General features: G+C 55.0%; 1 protein-coding gene across 10 annotated transcripts in view; it reads left to right on the forward strand.

The window, feature by feature from the left end:
* Positions 1-9644, forward strand: part of RGS3 (regulator of G-protein signaling 3) — a 107198-nt gene extending 97554 nt beyond the window's left edge. For 9 of the 10 annotated variants that reach the window (XM_005880911.2, XM_014528912.1, XM_014528911.1 and 6 more), the window contains 5 exons: positions 3762-3826; positions 6426-6527; positions 6941-7002; positions 7549-7715; positions 8690-9644. In XM_005880911.2, the coding sequence (XP_005880973.2) occupies positions 3762-3826; positions 6426-6527; positions 6941-7002; positions 7549-7715; positions 8690-8875 (582 nt within the window). In that variant the 3' untranslated portion in view covers positions 8876-9644. Of the gene's footprint in view, positions 1-3761; positions 3827-5934; positions 6326-6425; positions 6528-6940; positions 7003-7548; positions 7716-8689 lie in introns of those variants that run through there. The other variant, XM_014528916.1, reaches the window with a different exon arrangement.
* Positions 9645-15963: the final 6319 nt, after the last annotated feature.

A 15963-nucleotide genomic window follows, 5' to 3' on the forward strand; every position in this document is an offset into this window, starting at 1 on the left:
GGTTGCGGGTCAGACAAGAGGGCTCCTAGGATGCCTTCCAGATCCGAGAGGTGATAACACCTTCCAGCCTCCTATTTAAGAAGAGCCTAAGAGAAATGATTTCCTGTGTCTAAACAAATAAGTGTAGAGTTTAGATCCAGTGTTTCCACAGGGTTCCATGGGGCCTGCCAGGCTGGGAAACCTTGCGAGGCCCTGCTCACAGAAGCGCCCTCAGTCCTGGGTGGAGTCTGGATCTGGGCCCAAAACTCGCTGCTACTTACCAGCTCTGAGAGCCCATGCAGGTAACGGAACTGCTCTGGGCCTCAGTTTTCCCACCTGCAAACTGGGAGCAATAAGCAAATAGTTCTTAGAATTGTTGCAAAGATTAAATTGGGTAAAGGTAGTAACCGCCTGTGTGTGCACGTACACACACGTCTTTGCAACTCCGATGGGCAGCGCTCTCAGGAAGGAGGCGGCATTTCCCCTGAGTCTTTCACTGAAAACATTCCAAATGTGCTCACATCTGAATAGCACTTCCGCTTGGCGCCTGGCACATCGTGAGCGCTCAGCAAGTAACAGCAGCAACGACATGGCTAATAGTTACTGAGCACATCACGGACAGACACTGTGCTCTGCACTTCTTACGGGCTAACGTTAACCCTTATAATAAGAGGTGGGTCCAATGATCCTCCTCCTCCTCCAGGTAAAGAAACCAAGGCCCAGAAAAGGGACGTAGCTCGTCTGAGGCCTGTTAGCTGATAAACGACGGAGCTGGAATTCAAATCCAGGCAGTTTAGCATCTTTACTGCTATGATGATAGTTCTAATTACAATAAAAAGTATAATTATTATTCCAAGAGGCAGTGAGCTCTCAGTCCCTGGAGATGGCCGGGTGGGGCTGGGCAGGCCCCAGGGAGTCCTGCCTGGAGTGAAGGGAGATGATTCTGGGCTCAGCCCACCTCTGTTAGCCATTCATCAGGGCGGGTCACGTAGCTTAGATAGAGATGGTGGGGAGCAGAGGAGAAGGAGAGGCCCTCTGTGTGCTGGGCCCTGGGCAGGCCTGGCTGCAGTTCCCGTAGAGAGGACCTTGGGAGCTACTCTGGCTGCAAATGAGAATCCTAACTTTTCATCTTAGTTTCTTCACTTTCTGTCCCCCACCCCTTGGTGCCTGGGTTTTCCTGGCACCTTTGGGGGCCGACTCCCAGGGCCAGAGCTGCCCGGCCCCTCTGTCAGGGGGATTGGCTTGGCTGGTCCCTGCCGAAGATGACCCCTCTCCCGAAGATGACCCCCTCCCAGCAGTGGCAGGAAGAGCCCATTTCCCAGCAGTGCAGAGGCTGGGGCTGGCGGGCGGGTGGGAGCGGTCCCCAGGCCCATTGTGTGGTGCTGATAAAGTGCGGAAGCTGAGGTTAGAATGGGAGGAAGCACAGCGCCTGGGCCCTTTCCCACGGGTGGGGGCCTCGGGCACCGCCTCGCCAGGCCGGCGTGACCACAGCTTGTATATTCAATGGGTGACAGTAGTAGCACTCACTGGGCAATGAACACAGCAGCCTCTGGGTCGTGAGGACACACTGTGTGCCAAGGTTGGGCCATGCGGGGAACCTTCCAACAGTGGGGGGTGTGGTCAGCCCCATGCCTTACCTTAGAACTAAAGAAGCCGAAGCTGAGGGGCTGGGAGACTTCTCCAAAGCCAGCGGAAAGAGGATCCATACCCAGCCAGGCCTGGCTGCAAACCGAGCTCTGGAATCCCTTGTCACAGACGGGCGTGTGCCTGTGTGTGCACGTACACACTCGTGCTTACAGCCTTGGTGGGGCAGCGTTCTCAGGAAGGAGGCGGCATTTCCCCCGAGTCTTTCACTGAAAACATTCAAAACGTGCTCCGTCCTCGCCTTTGCGTAGCAGCATCCTCTGGCGGAGAAACACATGGTTTGCATTCGGATAGACCTAGGTTCCTGCTGTCAGTTAAATGCTGGGTATCCCTGGCCAAGTAGCTTACCTTCTCTGAGCCTCTGTTTACTTTATGGACTTTCCCTAAAGATGAATGAGATAGTGTCTGAATAATGCCCATCCCAAGGTCTGGCCTATAGTCCAAGCTCTATAAAAGATGCTATACTTCACCTGTCCTTCATCTGTCCATCTGTAGGTCTATCCATGTATGCATGCATGCATCCTTCCATCCATCTGTCTGTCCGTCCATCCATGGGTGTGTGCTTTACCGAGGCTAGTAGCTCCTCCTGCTGGATACCTCTGGATTATTTTTCTTTCCAGAATTAACACAGTATTTTAAGGCGTAGCGCATCTTTATTTTACTAGTGAGAAAACTGATACCCAGGGTGGGGCTCATGAGAAATCAGAGCTGAGAGCCACGCCTGGAGGCCTTCTATCTTGTCTGGGGACATAGTGTCCATGCCCATCCCTCCCTGAGCGCTAGCTCCTCTGCTGTCTCGGAGCATTTCCTGGGCTCCTGCTCTGGGTGGCACAGTTTGGGCTCTGGTTTCCCCTGGAGAAGGATAGGCAAGCACAGACAGCGAGACAGAGGGAGGCCCCGGTAGAGATGGTGTGAGTCTGGAGTGGTCTGGAGGAGTGATGGACTAGGGGGAGGTGAAGACTGGGAGAAGAGGAGAGGGCATTCCAGGAAGAGGGCACAGCACAGGCAAAGGCAAGGAGATGGGGGTGGAATGGGTGGAATCTGTGGGCTGAAGTGGAGCCTGGGAGATAAAGTTGCAGGCCTTGAACCAAGCAGCAGGCACCTCAAGATGGATCTTTCCCAGTCTGCTTTCCCTCTCTCTCCGTTCATGCATTCATTCATTCATTCATTCATTCATTCTACACATATTTATTGGATACTGTGCACTAGGTCCGGGGAAGATTCCCCAGACAGGTGCAGTCAGACAGCAGCCTTGCTCAGGGGAACTCACAGTCCAGTGGAGAAGATAGATTTGGAACAAGCCATTTTGGGTGTAGTGGGGACCTCAAAGGGGGTAAAGGAGGCACAACCTTGATCTAGGGGTCAGGGAGGGCCTCCCAGGTGAGGAGGCATTTAAGCACCTTTCCGAGGTCAAGGTCTTTCCAGAGGCTGGGTCTTAGGAGGAGAAGGCATCCCCCATGGAAGGAATAGCATGTGCGAAGGCCCACAGTAAGGGGCGAGACAGTGAGGACATTCTGTGTGGTTGGGGGCAGGTCAGGGAGGTTGCCGGAGCAGGAGTCAGGCTGGGGAGATCACTAAGGAGTGGTAATGGACGTTAAAATGGAACTTTCTGCCCGGATCCTACGATGATAGACCCTGCACGTCATGTTATGGAGTTTGGATGTTTTCCCGAGGGTACTTGGGAGCCATAGTTTGAAGGCAAGAGAGGCACTTTACACACTACTGAGCAGTCCCAGGTGTCTTTCAAATGGCAGAATCCCGAGTTAGTCATTATGATTTCAATTTTGAAATTAAGGAATAGAGGCTCAGAGAAGGACAGCAATTGGCCCAGTCACACAGCAGAACCCCTGCTGAAGTGCTGCTCCCCAGCCGGCCCTACTGCCTGCAGTGACGTCTCTGCCCTCTTCTCAGCAAGCCAGGTCCTAAGTGCACTAGGAGGAGACCCTTGGGGGGAGGCTCGGCCAAGCCAGCTGTGTTCCGTGGACAGTGGGGTCTCGCTTCCTCGCCTGTTCTGTGAGGGGTGGGGACTTTGGAGGGGATTCGAGGGAGCGATTTTGCAGGAGCTGTTGGATGCCCGAGTCTCTCTTTGCTCAGGCAGCAGCCTCTGGATTACAACATTATCTGTCTTTTCTCCGCAGATGAGTGGGCCCGACACGGTTGGGGACAATGACGAAGGCTCCCGGAAGAGAAAGAGCAAAAACCTGTACGTTGGAAAGATCCATGGCCCTCACCCTTGCACCCCTCTTCCTCCTCCAGGGGTACAGGTGGGGAGAAGGGGCTGCACCCAGTCCTGCCCCAGACAGACACAGGGAACAGCAGAACCTTGGGACTTAGCAGTGGCTCCAGGGCGGGGTCACCAGGGTTCTGAGCTTCTGGCACTGCCCTCAGCATCGATGTAGTGGCAGGCAAGGTGCTGATTCAGTACCTGGAAGCCACTGGGAACCAAGCAGAGGCAGCCGGCCAGGCTGCCATTGCCCTGCCCCAGCCTTTGAAACAAGCAGTGGCTGAGAGACCTCAACGAGTTCTTTGCTGCCTCTGAGAAAGGGCTGAACAGACAGTGGGTAAGGTTCCCCTTTCTCCTCTTGGCTCTTGAATAATAACAGTCTCGGACATTGCCAGGAGGGGGCGCTGCTGGCTCAGATAGCGAATCCCATATTCCCCAAGCCTTTCCGGGGCCATGCTCAGGCTCCCTTACGCTTTTGTTTTGGGGTTTGTTAGAAGTGTCAGTTAACAAAGGTGTGGAGAGTCTCCTGGGGTCTCCTTTCCCCCAGGCCGAGACCCTGGAGACTGCAGAGAAGGACAGGGCGGGAAGTAAAGGGACACATGGTGGCACCGGGAGGCGACCTCCTCTCCAGGTCCTGGAGTGCCCACCATTATGCACAAATTGGGCTTAGCGGGGAGAACAGGGATCTTTCCCAGATGCCTCCTGCAACCTTCTTCCCTTGCCTCGACCTTAGCTGGGCTCCACTGCGGTAGAAACGATCTTCCCCCAGTGCCCCTGCCCGCTCGTTTCCTGCAGCAGCTGCAGGCTTCTCTCTGCTGTTCCCTGTGGGCTCTGAGCCAGCAAGGAGCCCCTAAAGGTTGGGCCTCAGGCAAGCTCCCCCCCCCCCCCCACTTCTGTGTACCCATCTGCACAGTGGGCCTGGAGCAGGGGTTCTGAGCACCAGGCTCAGGAAGCTGTGCTCTCTCACTTCCAGCCACCCCAGGGCTCTCTGCCGGCCCAGTCCTCACCCAGAGGGCTGCCAATCCCTGGACTCCTTGGCCTTATCTCATTGGCTTGGAACCTTCTAGAGCAGGGTCCCCATCCCTGGGCAGCTGCCCCAGACCCTCAGGTAGGCATGTGGGCCTCGGCTCCCAAGCCGGAGCTGTTTTGCCCCTGGCACTCACTGTGTTAAAGCCTTCTGTGCATCTTATCCTGGCCTTGAAACAACCCCAGCAGATGTTAAGTACCTTTGTCATCCCTGTTTAACTGATGAGAAAATGTGACATTCAGAGAGGTTAGGTAACTTGACAAAAGGCGCATAGTTGGTTACTGCTGGAGCTGGGATTCGAACCCTGGGCTGTCTGGCTTCAAATTCTCACTCTTAACCTCCACCGGGTACCACTCCCCTCAATTACAAGGGTGTCCTGTAGGTTCTAGTGCCATTTGAAGTTTGAATAAGTTCAGAAGTATAAATGCTACCGACTTATAAAACACATTTAAAGTTGAGTTTTTTACATTTCTTTTGCACGTATTTAGCTTCCTGATTTAGATCGTACCTTTTAAATGTTTGCTTTCAGTCAGCATTTCTCATCTTTAATCAGAAAGGTGGAGATAAAAAGTCAAAACAAAAACACTTACTCAAAAATGTTTTAAAGACTAAGTAATTGCACTTTCAAAAGATGTTTTTGAAAGTTTATAGGACTTGTTCTTCTGAAGTTATTTAAGCTTAAAACTGTACTAAGACATTTGGCGCATCCTGCATGTTCATGGATGGGGGTATCCAAAGCCAGTGGCTGAGGTTGGTAGCTATTCTCTGGGGGGTGCCCAGGGTAGGGGGTCTAGAGAAAAGGGGGGGGGAGGGCGGGCGAATAGGAGCATGAGACATTTAACCCTTTGCTGCTAGCAGCTCTGCCCAGGACTGAAATCTGCAGCCATAGGGGGAGTGGCAAAGCTAAAAATAGTTCTTGGCTAAAAATAGGCAGTCCTGCCACCCTGGTGTGCACAGGCTCTCCCTCCTCCCCTCTTCCCTCCCGGCAATTTGCTGACTTCTCCTTCCCCCAGCGCTGCCGTGGTAACGGGGGAGGCCACTCACAAATAACTGGGCCTGGCTTCCTGCCTGGGCGGGCCCCAGAGGCCGCCCCTTGCAGACACAGCCCCTTTCACGGGCTCCCTCTCAGGGTTGGCCAGGAGGGATTTTTTTTCTACTCTCAGTCCTGGCCCCTCCCATTTCCTGGCTCCTCCTGTCTGAGTCCCAGCCCAGCCTATGCCTGAGAGTCCAGTAGTCCGGCTGGGATCCCAGCAAGCACAGGCTCGCTCCTCCACATCCTGCCCCACTGCTGCCTGGCCCGCCTGCCGCTCAGGACAGAGCTTGGGGAGCAGGAGCCCCGAGTGCTCCCTGCAGACCTTCCCGGGCCCCAAGGTGGGGGGCCCTACGGAGATGCTCCGAGGCATGTACCTCACGCGCAACGGGAACCTACAGAGGCGGCACACGATGAAGGAGTAGGTGGCCCTTGCCCCAGCCCGTGGCCTCCCAACCCTGAATTTGCAGGGTCTGAGTGTGCCTGGCTGACCGACCCCCTTCTCTGCTTCTGCCCCCCAGAGCCAAGGACATGAAGAACAAGCTGGGCATCTTCAGGCGTCGGAACGAGTCCCCAGGGGCCCAGCCAGCAGGCAAGGCAGACAAAGTGATGAAGTCATTCAAGTAGGTCCCCCCTGGCACCCTGGGACCCCTCAGGCACTCACTGATTTCCCGGAGGCGGGGGTAGAGGGGGAGCAGGGCTGGTGGTGGGGTTAAAAGACAAGGGGTATTGAATCCAGCTCTGGGTGGGATGGAGGCTCAGATAGAGGGAGCCTGGTGCCTGCAAGCAGCAGCCCTCCGGGGATAGCTGCCCTGGGAAGGACAGCCAGGCAGGGGCGGGGGGCAGGGAGGGATAGAAGTGAAGCTGACCCCTAAGAAAGGGGGTGGACCCCTCCTGGGCTCCTCAGTCAGGATCAGTCACTGCCTGGGGCCAAGGGCGGCTAACGGAGGCTGCCCAGACCCCGCTGCCCCACTCCGACCAGACCCCGCTGCCCCACTTTTCGGAGCCTCACCGTGCCCCTTCCCTCTGCCCTCAGGCCCACCTCGGAAGAAGCCCTCAAGTGGGGCGAGTCCTTGGAGAAGCTGCTGCTTCATAAATGTAAGTGGGGGCCAGTGGCCTGTTCCCCCTCCCTGGGTTCTCTCCCTCCCTCTCTCGTCCTCCTCCCCTAGACCAGAGCGGGGCCTGATCCTGCAGGGTCGCCTTTCCCTCTTTCCTGGGCCCAGTGAGGTGTCCCTATTGTTGGGGGAGGCTGAGCCCGGGCTGAGGCCCTTGGTCTGGCCTTGAGGCGGCTCCGCCAGCCCCTCCCTGTCCATGGGAGCTGGCAGTGCCTGCTAGAGGCCGTTGGGACCTGTGTGCTCAGACCCATTTTCCCAGAATAACAAGAAACATTTCCATGAACTGTGAGGGCTCACACTGGGCCAAATGTGGCGGTCCTCCTCTCATGGGTAGGATCCCCTCTGATCCTCACGGGGCTGGTGATCCCCACTTTGCAGACAAGGAAACTGAGGCACAGATGGGGAGACACCTGGCCCAGGCTCACAGAGGCATTTACACCCTAATGGCCCCAGGAGGGTAATCTGGGGGTGCTGAGGGCAGGAGAGGCTGGTTCTGCCTCTCACCCCGGGTCCGGACTTCTCCGCACAGATGGGTTAGCAGTGTTCCAGGCCTTCCTGCGCACCGAGTTTAGCGAGGAGAACCTGGAGTTCTGGCTGGCATGCGAGGACTTTAAGAAGGTCAAGTCACAGTCCAAGATGGCAGCCAAGGCCAAGAAGATCTTTGCCGAGTACATCGCCATCCAGGCGTGCAAGGAGGTAAGGACCCCGTCTGGGCCCTCAGGCCTGTCCCTGTGCCCCATGGCCTCTTAGTGATTGGGGGTAGCTGGATGCCTTAAGGAGGAGGTCAGGAAGGGGAGAGGGCAGGGTGATTCTCAGGGACCGTGTGTCCTGGGTGGAGAGGAAGCCAGCTGGGACCTCGGGAAGAACTGAATTCAGTTGGTAACAAAAATGGCCTCTGGCGATGCTAAGCCCTTTGTGAATGGGCTCACGTATTTAACTTAATTTAATATTAAGTAGATTTTAATATTATCTTCATTTTTAAAATGAGGGACAGTCTTGGAGAGCCTAATCACAGCAGCTAACATCTATTGAGTGCTTACTGTGTGCACGGCCACAGGGGTGGTCTATTGATTCAACCCCTATCTGTTTAACACGGATGTATGATCTAGCTCAGTGGTCGGCAAACTGCGGCTCGCAAGCCACACGTGGCTCTTTGGCCCCTTGAGTGTGCCTCTTCCACAAAATACCACGTGCGGGCGCGCATGTACAGTGCAACTGAAACTTCGTGACCCATGCGCAGAAGTCAGTATTTTGTGGAAGAGCCACACTCAAGGGGCCAAAGAGCCGCGTGTGGCTCGCGAGCCGCAGTTTGCCGACCACTGGTCTAACTTAATTTGTACAACTCTTGGAAGAAGGTACTATTATTCCTAAGCTGTAGATAAGACAACTGAGGCTCAGAGCACTTAAGTGATTTGCTCAAAGCCACACACGTAGGTGTGGCGCTACTGGGATTTAAATCCCGGCAGCCTGACCCTGGAGGTGGCTTTCAGGCCCTTCAGTAAGTGACGAGCTAAGACTTGAACTGCCGGCCTGAGGGCCTCCACTCTGAACCTTGTGATGTGGAGCAGAGGGGCTTGGAGGTGAGAGGCTGGGTAGGCCCCACCCCCACCCCCGGTCCCCAGGGTCAGCCCCCTGCCGGCGGCCCTGACCATGCCACCTCTGCCCCGAAGGTAAACCTGGACTCATACACACGGGAGCACACCAAGGACAACCTGCAGAGTGTCACGCGGGGCTGCTTCGACCTGGCGCAGAAGCGCATCTTCGGGCTCATGGAAAAGGACTCGTACCCACGCTTCCTCCGCTCTGACCTCTACCTGGACCTCGTTAACCAAAAGAAGATGAGTCCCCCACTTTAGGGGCCGCCAGGGTAGAGCTCAGCATTCACACCAGGAGGGCTGGGCTTCCTCCTACGCCTCCCTCTCCCCTGCGACGGAGGGGGCAACCAAGCCCCCAGAGGCCACGTCTCCGGACAGACAGATGGACATTTGGATGAGAGGCTTGGACCAAGAGAGGCCCAGGCCACCGGAGGAGAGAAGGACTGGCCCCATTGGGTCCCCACTGCCGCGGTACGAGGGGGCTCAAGGGCCCCGGCAGGTCAGGGGCCCTGGCTGAGCCAGATCCGGAGCTGCTGCTCCCTGCTGCGGAGACCTCGCATCGACCAAGTTCCTTAAAGAACCGGCTGGTGGGGCAGGGGCATGGCCCGGCCTCCAGGGCTCTCCAGGGGCCGCTGGGGCTCGCGCAGACCCCCGCCTTGAGTTTTTATTTATTTAAACAGTAGTAGGATGCTTGACACGTCTTCCTGTGACAGGAAACCGTTGCCTCATCAGTTTTCCTAATTTACAAGTGCAATATTTTAACCAACGCCTTGTGAAAAGCCACCTTGCCGAGAAGGTGGGCACCATTTCCCAGGTTCAGGGGACTTGCTGGTCCCAGGCACCAGTGGCAGGCAGCTGGGCCTTCTGGGCTGACGAGGCCCGGAGGAGCGGGCGGTACAGTCTGACCTCGCCCAGAAATCCAGCGCCCTCGAGGAAGGAGGTCCGATAGGGGCTCTGGGAAAGCATGACACCCTCAGACCACACAGCAGCCAAGTTCTGGAACAAATAAAAGGCCTGTGTTAGTTCTTGTTTTTGACCCTTTCTGTGTGTTCCTGGTTTTGAGGCTTCCCAGGGCGGCTGGGGCTGGGAGGGTTGGTGGTTGGCCTGCTGGTCCAGCTTCTCCTCCTCTCTAGCCATCACCTGCCTCCCACCCTGGAGCCATAGACACCATCCAGTGGTGAGAGCTGCTCCCTGACCCCCGCGGCCTCTGTGACCGGCTCTGCCTTGCTTGTTCCGCTTACCTTCTCTGCGAGCCTGGGAGGAGGGGGTTGTCCCCATTTCACCAACGAGGAGCGTGATACGCAGGCAGGGAAGGCGACTTGTTCAAGGTCGCCCAGCAGGCGAGTGGCAGAGACAGGGTGCAGTCTAAGCCCAACTGGCTGCCCCAGGATGGAGTCCCACCTTGGTCACCAGCTGGCCACGCGACCGTCAGCAAGTTCCTTCACTTCTCCGCCCGGCCACACCCTGAGATTCTGGCGGGACGTTCAGGTGTCACAGGGATGGTTGGTGGAGGTGGATGGGCCAGAATCTTTGGCAGGGCAGCAGGGCAGATGAGGCCTTTAGGACAGAAGGGAGAGCTGGGGCGGTGACAGGGAGTAGGGCTCCCAGGGTCCCTCTGTGGCCCTGGGGAAGGCATCCCCCTCTGTGCCCAACAGGAGACGCAAGTTTAGGAAAGGCCTGGTCCCCAGCCACAGTTCAGGGAGGCCCTGGCCCACTTTCCTGGAGGGTGGAGGAGGGCCTGGAACGTAAGCCAAGCTGATGTCAAGGCTTTCCCTGATGCCCACACATGCAACCTGCCAGGGTCTGGGGCAGGTGCCAGGATCCGGCCTGTGGGTGGGGACTGGCTCAGCTTAAATCTGGATGGAATTGGTTGGTGCAAGAGGGGCTGGACCCCTCTCCTTGGATCTTGTTCCCTGTCTGGTGTCCTGGGTTCGGGTCTGCCCACTGGGCACTTGGAGATGCAAAGGACACGGGGCTGTGCACTCTCCTCCCTGCTTTCCCCCCTGGTCTCCCTGGGCGAGGCCACCCGAATGAGGGGAGCATCCGAAATGGAGGTCTCAAGGCCTAACCTGGGGCCAGGCATACAGTAGGCGCTCAACGTGTTACAGCCTTTCCCCTAGCGCAGGAATGTGAGCTCTTCCAGGAATGGGCTGGGTCTCCTTCCAGGCACCAGACCTGGCCAGTGAGCCGTGCGTGGCTGTGTCGTGGTGAAGGGCAGCTGCCAGTGCCTCACCGAGGAAGGGCCGGGGAGCAGCGACGTGCGCCTCCCCGGGAGCGAGGGCATCTTCTGCTTGGAGGAGACACTCCGCCCATAGGAGACTCCCCTTTCTTTATACCAGGGATGTAGCCCTCCTCCAGGCCCTCCACCTTCCCACCCCAAATTGCCATGGAAACCAGAGTCCAGGAGAACAGAGTCAGGCAGATGGAATTCCCATTTCGGAAGGGCCCACTGCCGGGTTTCCATTACTCACACCGGGACCCCGGCCTCAGAGGGGCTTTGGCTATGCCAAGCTTCTGGAAAGCAGACTGGAAAAGTGCTTGGGTCCTGCCCTGAGCTCCTGGGGGGGGCCTTGGGGACAGCCTTTACCCCCATAGACCTCAGTCCCCTCACCTGTTCAGTGTGGTTTGGCCTGGTCCCCATTTTTTTTTTCACATGTGAAAAAAGAGCAGGTTTCTTGGTCTCTGCCTGGCAATCCCAGGCTGGTCACTGTGGGTTCTGAGAGCTGTGTGGTCAGTATGTCCAGCTCCCTCCCCATCCCACAGGTGGGAAGACTGAGGTGGAGGGAGGGAGGGAAGCAGCACCCGGTGAGGTGAGAGGCCCAGAGTCCGGAGTCAGGCTCTAGGATGCAGCTTCCGGCTCCACCACTGACTCCTCGCTGCAGATCTGTGAATCGGTCACATAACCTCGCGTTGCCTCAGTTTTCTCATCTGTAAATTGTGCATATTGGCACCTACCCCAGAGCTGTGATGACTGAGCAAGGTCATTCCTGCGGCAAGTCTAGCCCAGTGCCTGGCACAGGGATAGGCTCCTTCAGTAGGAGCTGCTGTTTGCAAGGACATTATTCAGGGTCAGAGGGAGGGGCAACGCTCCTTCTCCACCTGCCCAGCCCGGGCTCTGCTCTTATTAAAGAGGACAGGGGGCCTTTAGTCCCAGACCCCAGAACCCTGTCCTTCAGGAACAGTTTTGCTGGAGGACAAAGTCAGCCCGTTCCCGGGACTAAGTCAGAACAGCCTGTCCCCGCGCCACTGCCCAGTCTTGGCCTAGCTGGGCGCCTTTGGGGTCAGCTGGCAAGTAGGGTGCGGAAGGTGGAAAGGGGAGAGGGCATAGCAGCGCTGCCTGGCAGGGCGCCAGTGGGTAGAGATTCCGTACCGGCCCGCCTGTGCCAACTTCAGCTGACTCCTTGCTGGCGAGTCCAGTCCCTCGCACTCTCGGCCTCTTGGTCTGGTTTGGGACAGATATGGCCTCCCAGACTCTCCCTGAGTCCCAACCGCTGCTGCCTGGTGCTTGGGTCCCTTCTTGGGTTTCTGCTTGCCTCCCTCCTGTAGCAGGAGCTCATTATCTCCAGGAGCAGCTCAGGAGGGCCCGGCAGCCTCGAGGGAGTTCTAAAGTTCTTTGCCTGTGAAGTGGGGATCCTGGGGTGGGGCTGGGGGTGGGGGGCAATGGTGGCAGGTCAGCCTGATTCTCAGCCTTCGCTCCTCCCTGGTCCCCTCCCTTTCACCAGACTTCTCTGAGCTCCCTACCCTCACCTCCCTGCCTTGCTCCCAGTCCCTTTGCTTACTCTCCCCTCTCTGGGTCCCTCCCACGGATATCCTACCCTAGCCAGCCTCTCCAATTCACCTCTCTTCCCAAAGCCTCCCCCAGGCCTCCCCTGCCTCTTCCTCAGAGCTCTCAGAACCTCAAGCAATAGCCCCTGGGCCTCAGAGGAGCACTCCTGAGCTATTGTTTTGCTTACAATCAGCAACATCTGGGAAACATCTGGCTCTGCCTGTCCTCTCCCTGGCTGGGCCGGCCAGCAGGAGGGAAGGAGGTACCCTGGGCCCCCTGCCCCTGAGGAGTCCTTTTTTTGGGTCGGAGAAGGGGGATGAGGAAGACCTGCTCAGCCTGGATGGGAGCGAGGGCGTGGCTGGGTGCGGGAGGACAGGGACAGGTGGCAGATACGAAATAATAGCTACGGTCACACACCTCAAGGACACTGTAAGCCTTATCTCCACCCGTCCTCTGAACATTGTGTTCACTTGACAAACGAGGAAGTTAAGGATCAGAGAGAGTGGACCAGTACGTCCTGGGACCCGGATCCCTAACTTCCAGGCAGCCTCACCTCCAGCCAGTCTGAGACTGAGTGGCTTGGATGGGGGTTCTTACCACAGGCTCCCCTGAGCTTGAGGGCGGAGCTTTTCTAAGTTGGGCCAAGGAATGGCGGGAGCTGAAGTGTGTAGAGAGACTTGGTCCTGAGCTGACTCTCAGTTCTCAGTAGCTGTCTGATAGGCTGCCTTACTTCTCTGCGCCTCAGTCATCTCATGTATAAAGTGGGAGTAATGATCCACCACATGGGACTCACATGGACTCAGTGAGATAATAAATATGTGTCAACCCTCAGCACAGGGCCAGCCACAGAGGGGGCGCCCTGCATCGGGGAGAGGAGGGAGCCGGGGGCTGTGACTGACTGATCCAAGAGGTGAGGTCAGGCCGAGCCCCAGCAGCTGCGCAGGCGGAAGCCGCCTCCGCATCTGCCTCACGGTCAGTTTCTGAGAAGAGATGGCCAGTGACTCAATGACAAGGGCAGGGCCCCAGGGGGTGCAGTTGGGCCCCTGGCTCCACGTGGGCTCAGCAGGGTCCTACCTGCCAGTTTCAGGAGCAACTGAATGGCACCCACACAGCCGGGCAGCTGGCCTGCCCGGGGATCGGTCCCAAACCCTCCTGTGACCCTGGATGAGGGCCCTCCCTCTTCCTGTTGGTTTCTTCTGGAAAACAAGGAGAATCCAGCTTTTCCTCTGGTCTGAGGACCTTCTGACGGGGCACATGGTGCTTTGTGTGGTGTGAGGGGCTGGGATCCAGGCCGTGTGTGTGTGTGTGTGTGTGTGTGTGTGTGTGTGTGTGCACATGAGTTGTTAGGACTAAAAACGGAGCTTAGCCACGTCCCCAGAGGACTGGGCACTGACTTGGGTGGAGCTGCCTATTTACCACTTGCCCCGAGTCTCCATGGTTCACCCCCCCGCCCCTTGGGGCTCTGACCTCCAGGTCCTCCAGCCAGGCTTCAAGGAGGAAGGATCTGCTGCTTTTTACACACTCCTTCCCTTGAGGGAAAGTCCTCACCCCACCCGACCTCTCACACACACACACACACACACACACACACACACACACACACACGTCACTGAGCCCAGGACAGAGAAGCCCCGGAGTCAGGGGGAGACTCAGTGTGCACCCTGGGAAAGATATAAAAATATAAAGGGGTTGGAAAAGGCAAAGCTGATGTGCCCTTCACCTCGCTCCCCCAAAAGTTACATCTGACGCAATCACAGCACACGGTCAAACCCAGAGTCTGACAGTGGCTGGGATTTGTCATTTGATCACATGTGTAGATGATGGAACCACTCCCCCAGTCAAGATGCAGACCTCTTTCACAGAAAAGATCTCCCTCGATACTTTTTTATAGTCACATCCACCCTCCACCCCCACCATCCCCAAGCCCTGAATCTTCTCCCCATCGATATAATTTTGTCATTTTAAGAATGATATGTAAATGGAACCATGCAGTACGTGACCTCATGTGATTGTCCCTCTTCACTCGTCATCATGACCTGGAGATCCACTCAAGCTGTGTCTATCGATAGTTCCACCCCGTCTCTTTCCCAGTCGTGTTCCGTTCCGTGGTGGGGACGTACAACAGGTGGTTTCACTATTCACTTGTTGAGGGACATTTTGGTTGTTTCTGGTTCTTGGCTATTACATACAAAGCTGCCATGAACAATGGAGTGGCGAGTTTTGTGTGGACACAGTTTTCATCTCTCTGGGGAAAATGTCCAGGAGTGCGATTGCTGAGTGGTATGGTAAGTAGAGGTTTAATGTTGAAGAAACTGCCGGAGTCCCTGTATCATCAGAGACCCAGCTCTCTGCAACCTGGCCAGCATGTGAAGTTGCCCTCATGTTTTATTTTAGCTGTTCTAATCGGTGGAGTTGAGAGCTCTTCCAGGTCTTAATTTGCATTTTCCTCACGGCCAGTGATAGTGGGCATCTTTTCATTTATTTGCCATCTGTCTATCCTCTTTGGTGAAATGTCTCTTCATGTCTTTTGCCCATTTTCCAATTAGAGTGTTTGCTTTTTCACTGTTGAGTTTGAGTGCCCTTCATATATTCTACATAGGAATCCTTTGTCAGCTATGTGATTTGCAAATCATTTCTCTCCATCTGTAGTTTGTCTCTTCATCCTCCTAATGCAGTGATGGCGAACCTATGACACGCGTGTCAGAGGTGACACGCGAACTCATTTTTTTGGTTGATTTTTCTTGGTTAAATGGCATTTAAATATATAAAATAAATATCAAAAATATAAGTCTTTGTTTTACTATGGTTGCAAATATCAAAAAATTTCTATATGTGACACGGCACCAGAGTTAAATTAGGGTTTTTCAAAATGCTGACACGTCGAGCTCAAAAGGTTCACCATCACTGTCTAATGTGTCTCTTGCAAAATAAATGCTTTTCAATTTTGATCAAGTCCAATTTATTATTTTTTATTTTACAGATCATGTATTTGGTGTTATGTCTAACGACTTTTTACCAATCCTTGGGTACTAAAAATTTTCTCCTGTGTTTTCTTCTAACAGTTTTATAGTTTTCCATTTAAGTCTATGGACCCTTTTGAGTTAATTCTTGTGTAAGATTGTGAGGTTTAGGTTCTTTTTTTTTTTTTTTTTTGCATAAAGATATCCAATTGCTCTAGCATCATTTGTTGAAAAGACTGTCCTTCATCCATTGAATTGTTTTTTTAAGCCAGCTTTATTGAGATGTAACCACAAAGCATACAATTTACCTGTTTAAAGTATACAACTCAATGGTTTTTAGTATAGTAACAAAATTGTACAACCCTCACCACAATAAATTTTAGAACATTTTCACCATCTCCTAAAATACCTCCATACCTATTAGTAATCACTCCCTTCTCTATACCCCAACCTTCCCATCCTTGGGCAACGATTAATCTACTTTTCTGTCTTAGATTTGCCTATAGTGGGCATTCCATGTAAATGGAATCATAATAAAATATGTGGTCTTTTGTGTCTGGCTTCTTGCACTTGGCATAATGTTTTCATCATGTTGTAGCATGTGTCAGTACTTCATTTTTTTT

The sequence above is a fragment of the Myotis brandtii genome, unplaced genomic scaffold (genome assembly GCF_000412655.1).
Source record: "Myotis brandtii unplaced genomic scaffold, ASM41265v1 scaffold658, whole genome shotgun sequence".
In the NCBI taxonomy this organism is placed as follows: Eukaryota; Metazoa; Chordata; class Mammalia; order Chiroptera; family Vespertilionidae; genus Myotis; species Myotis brandtii.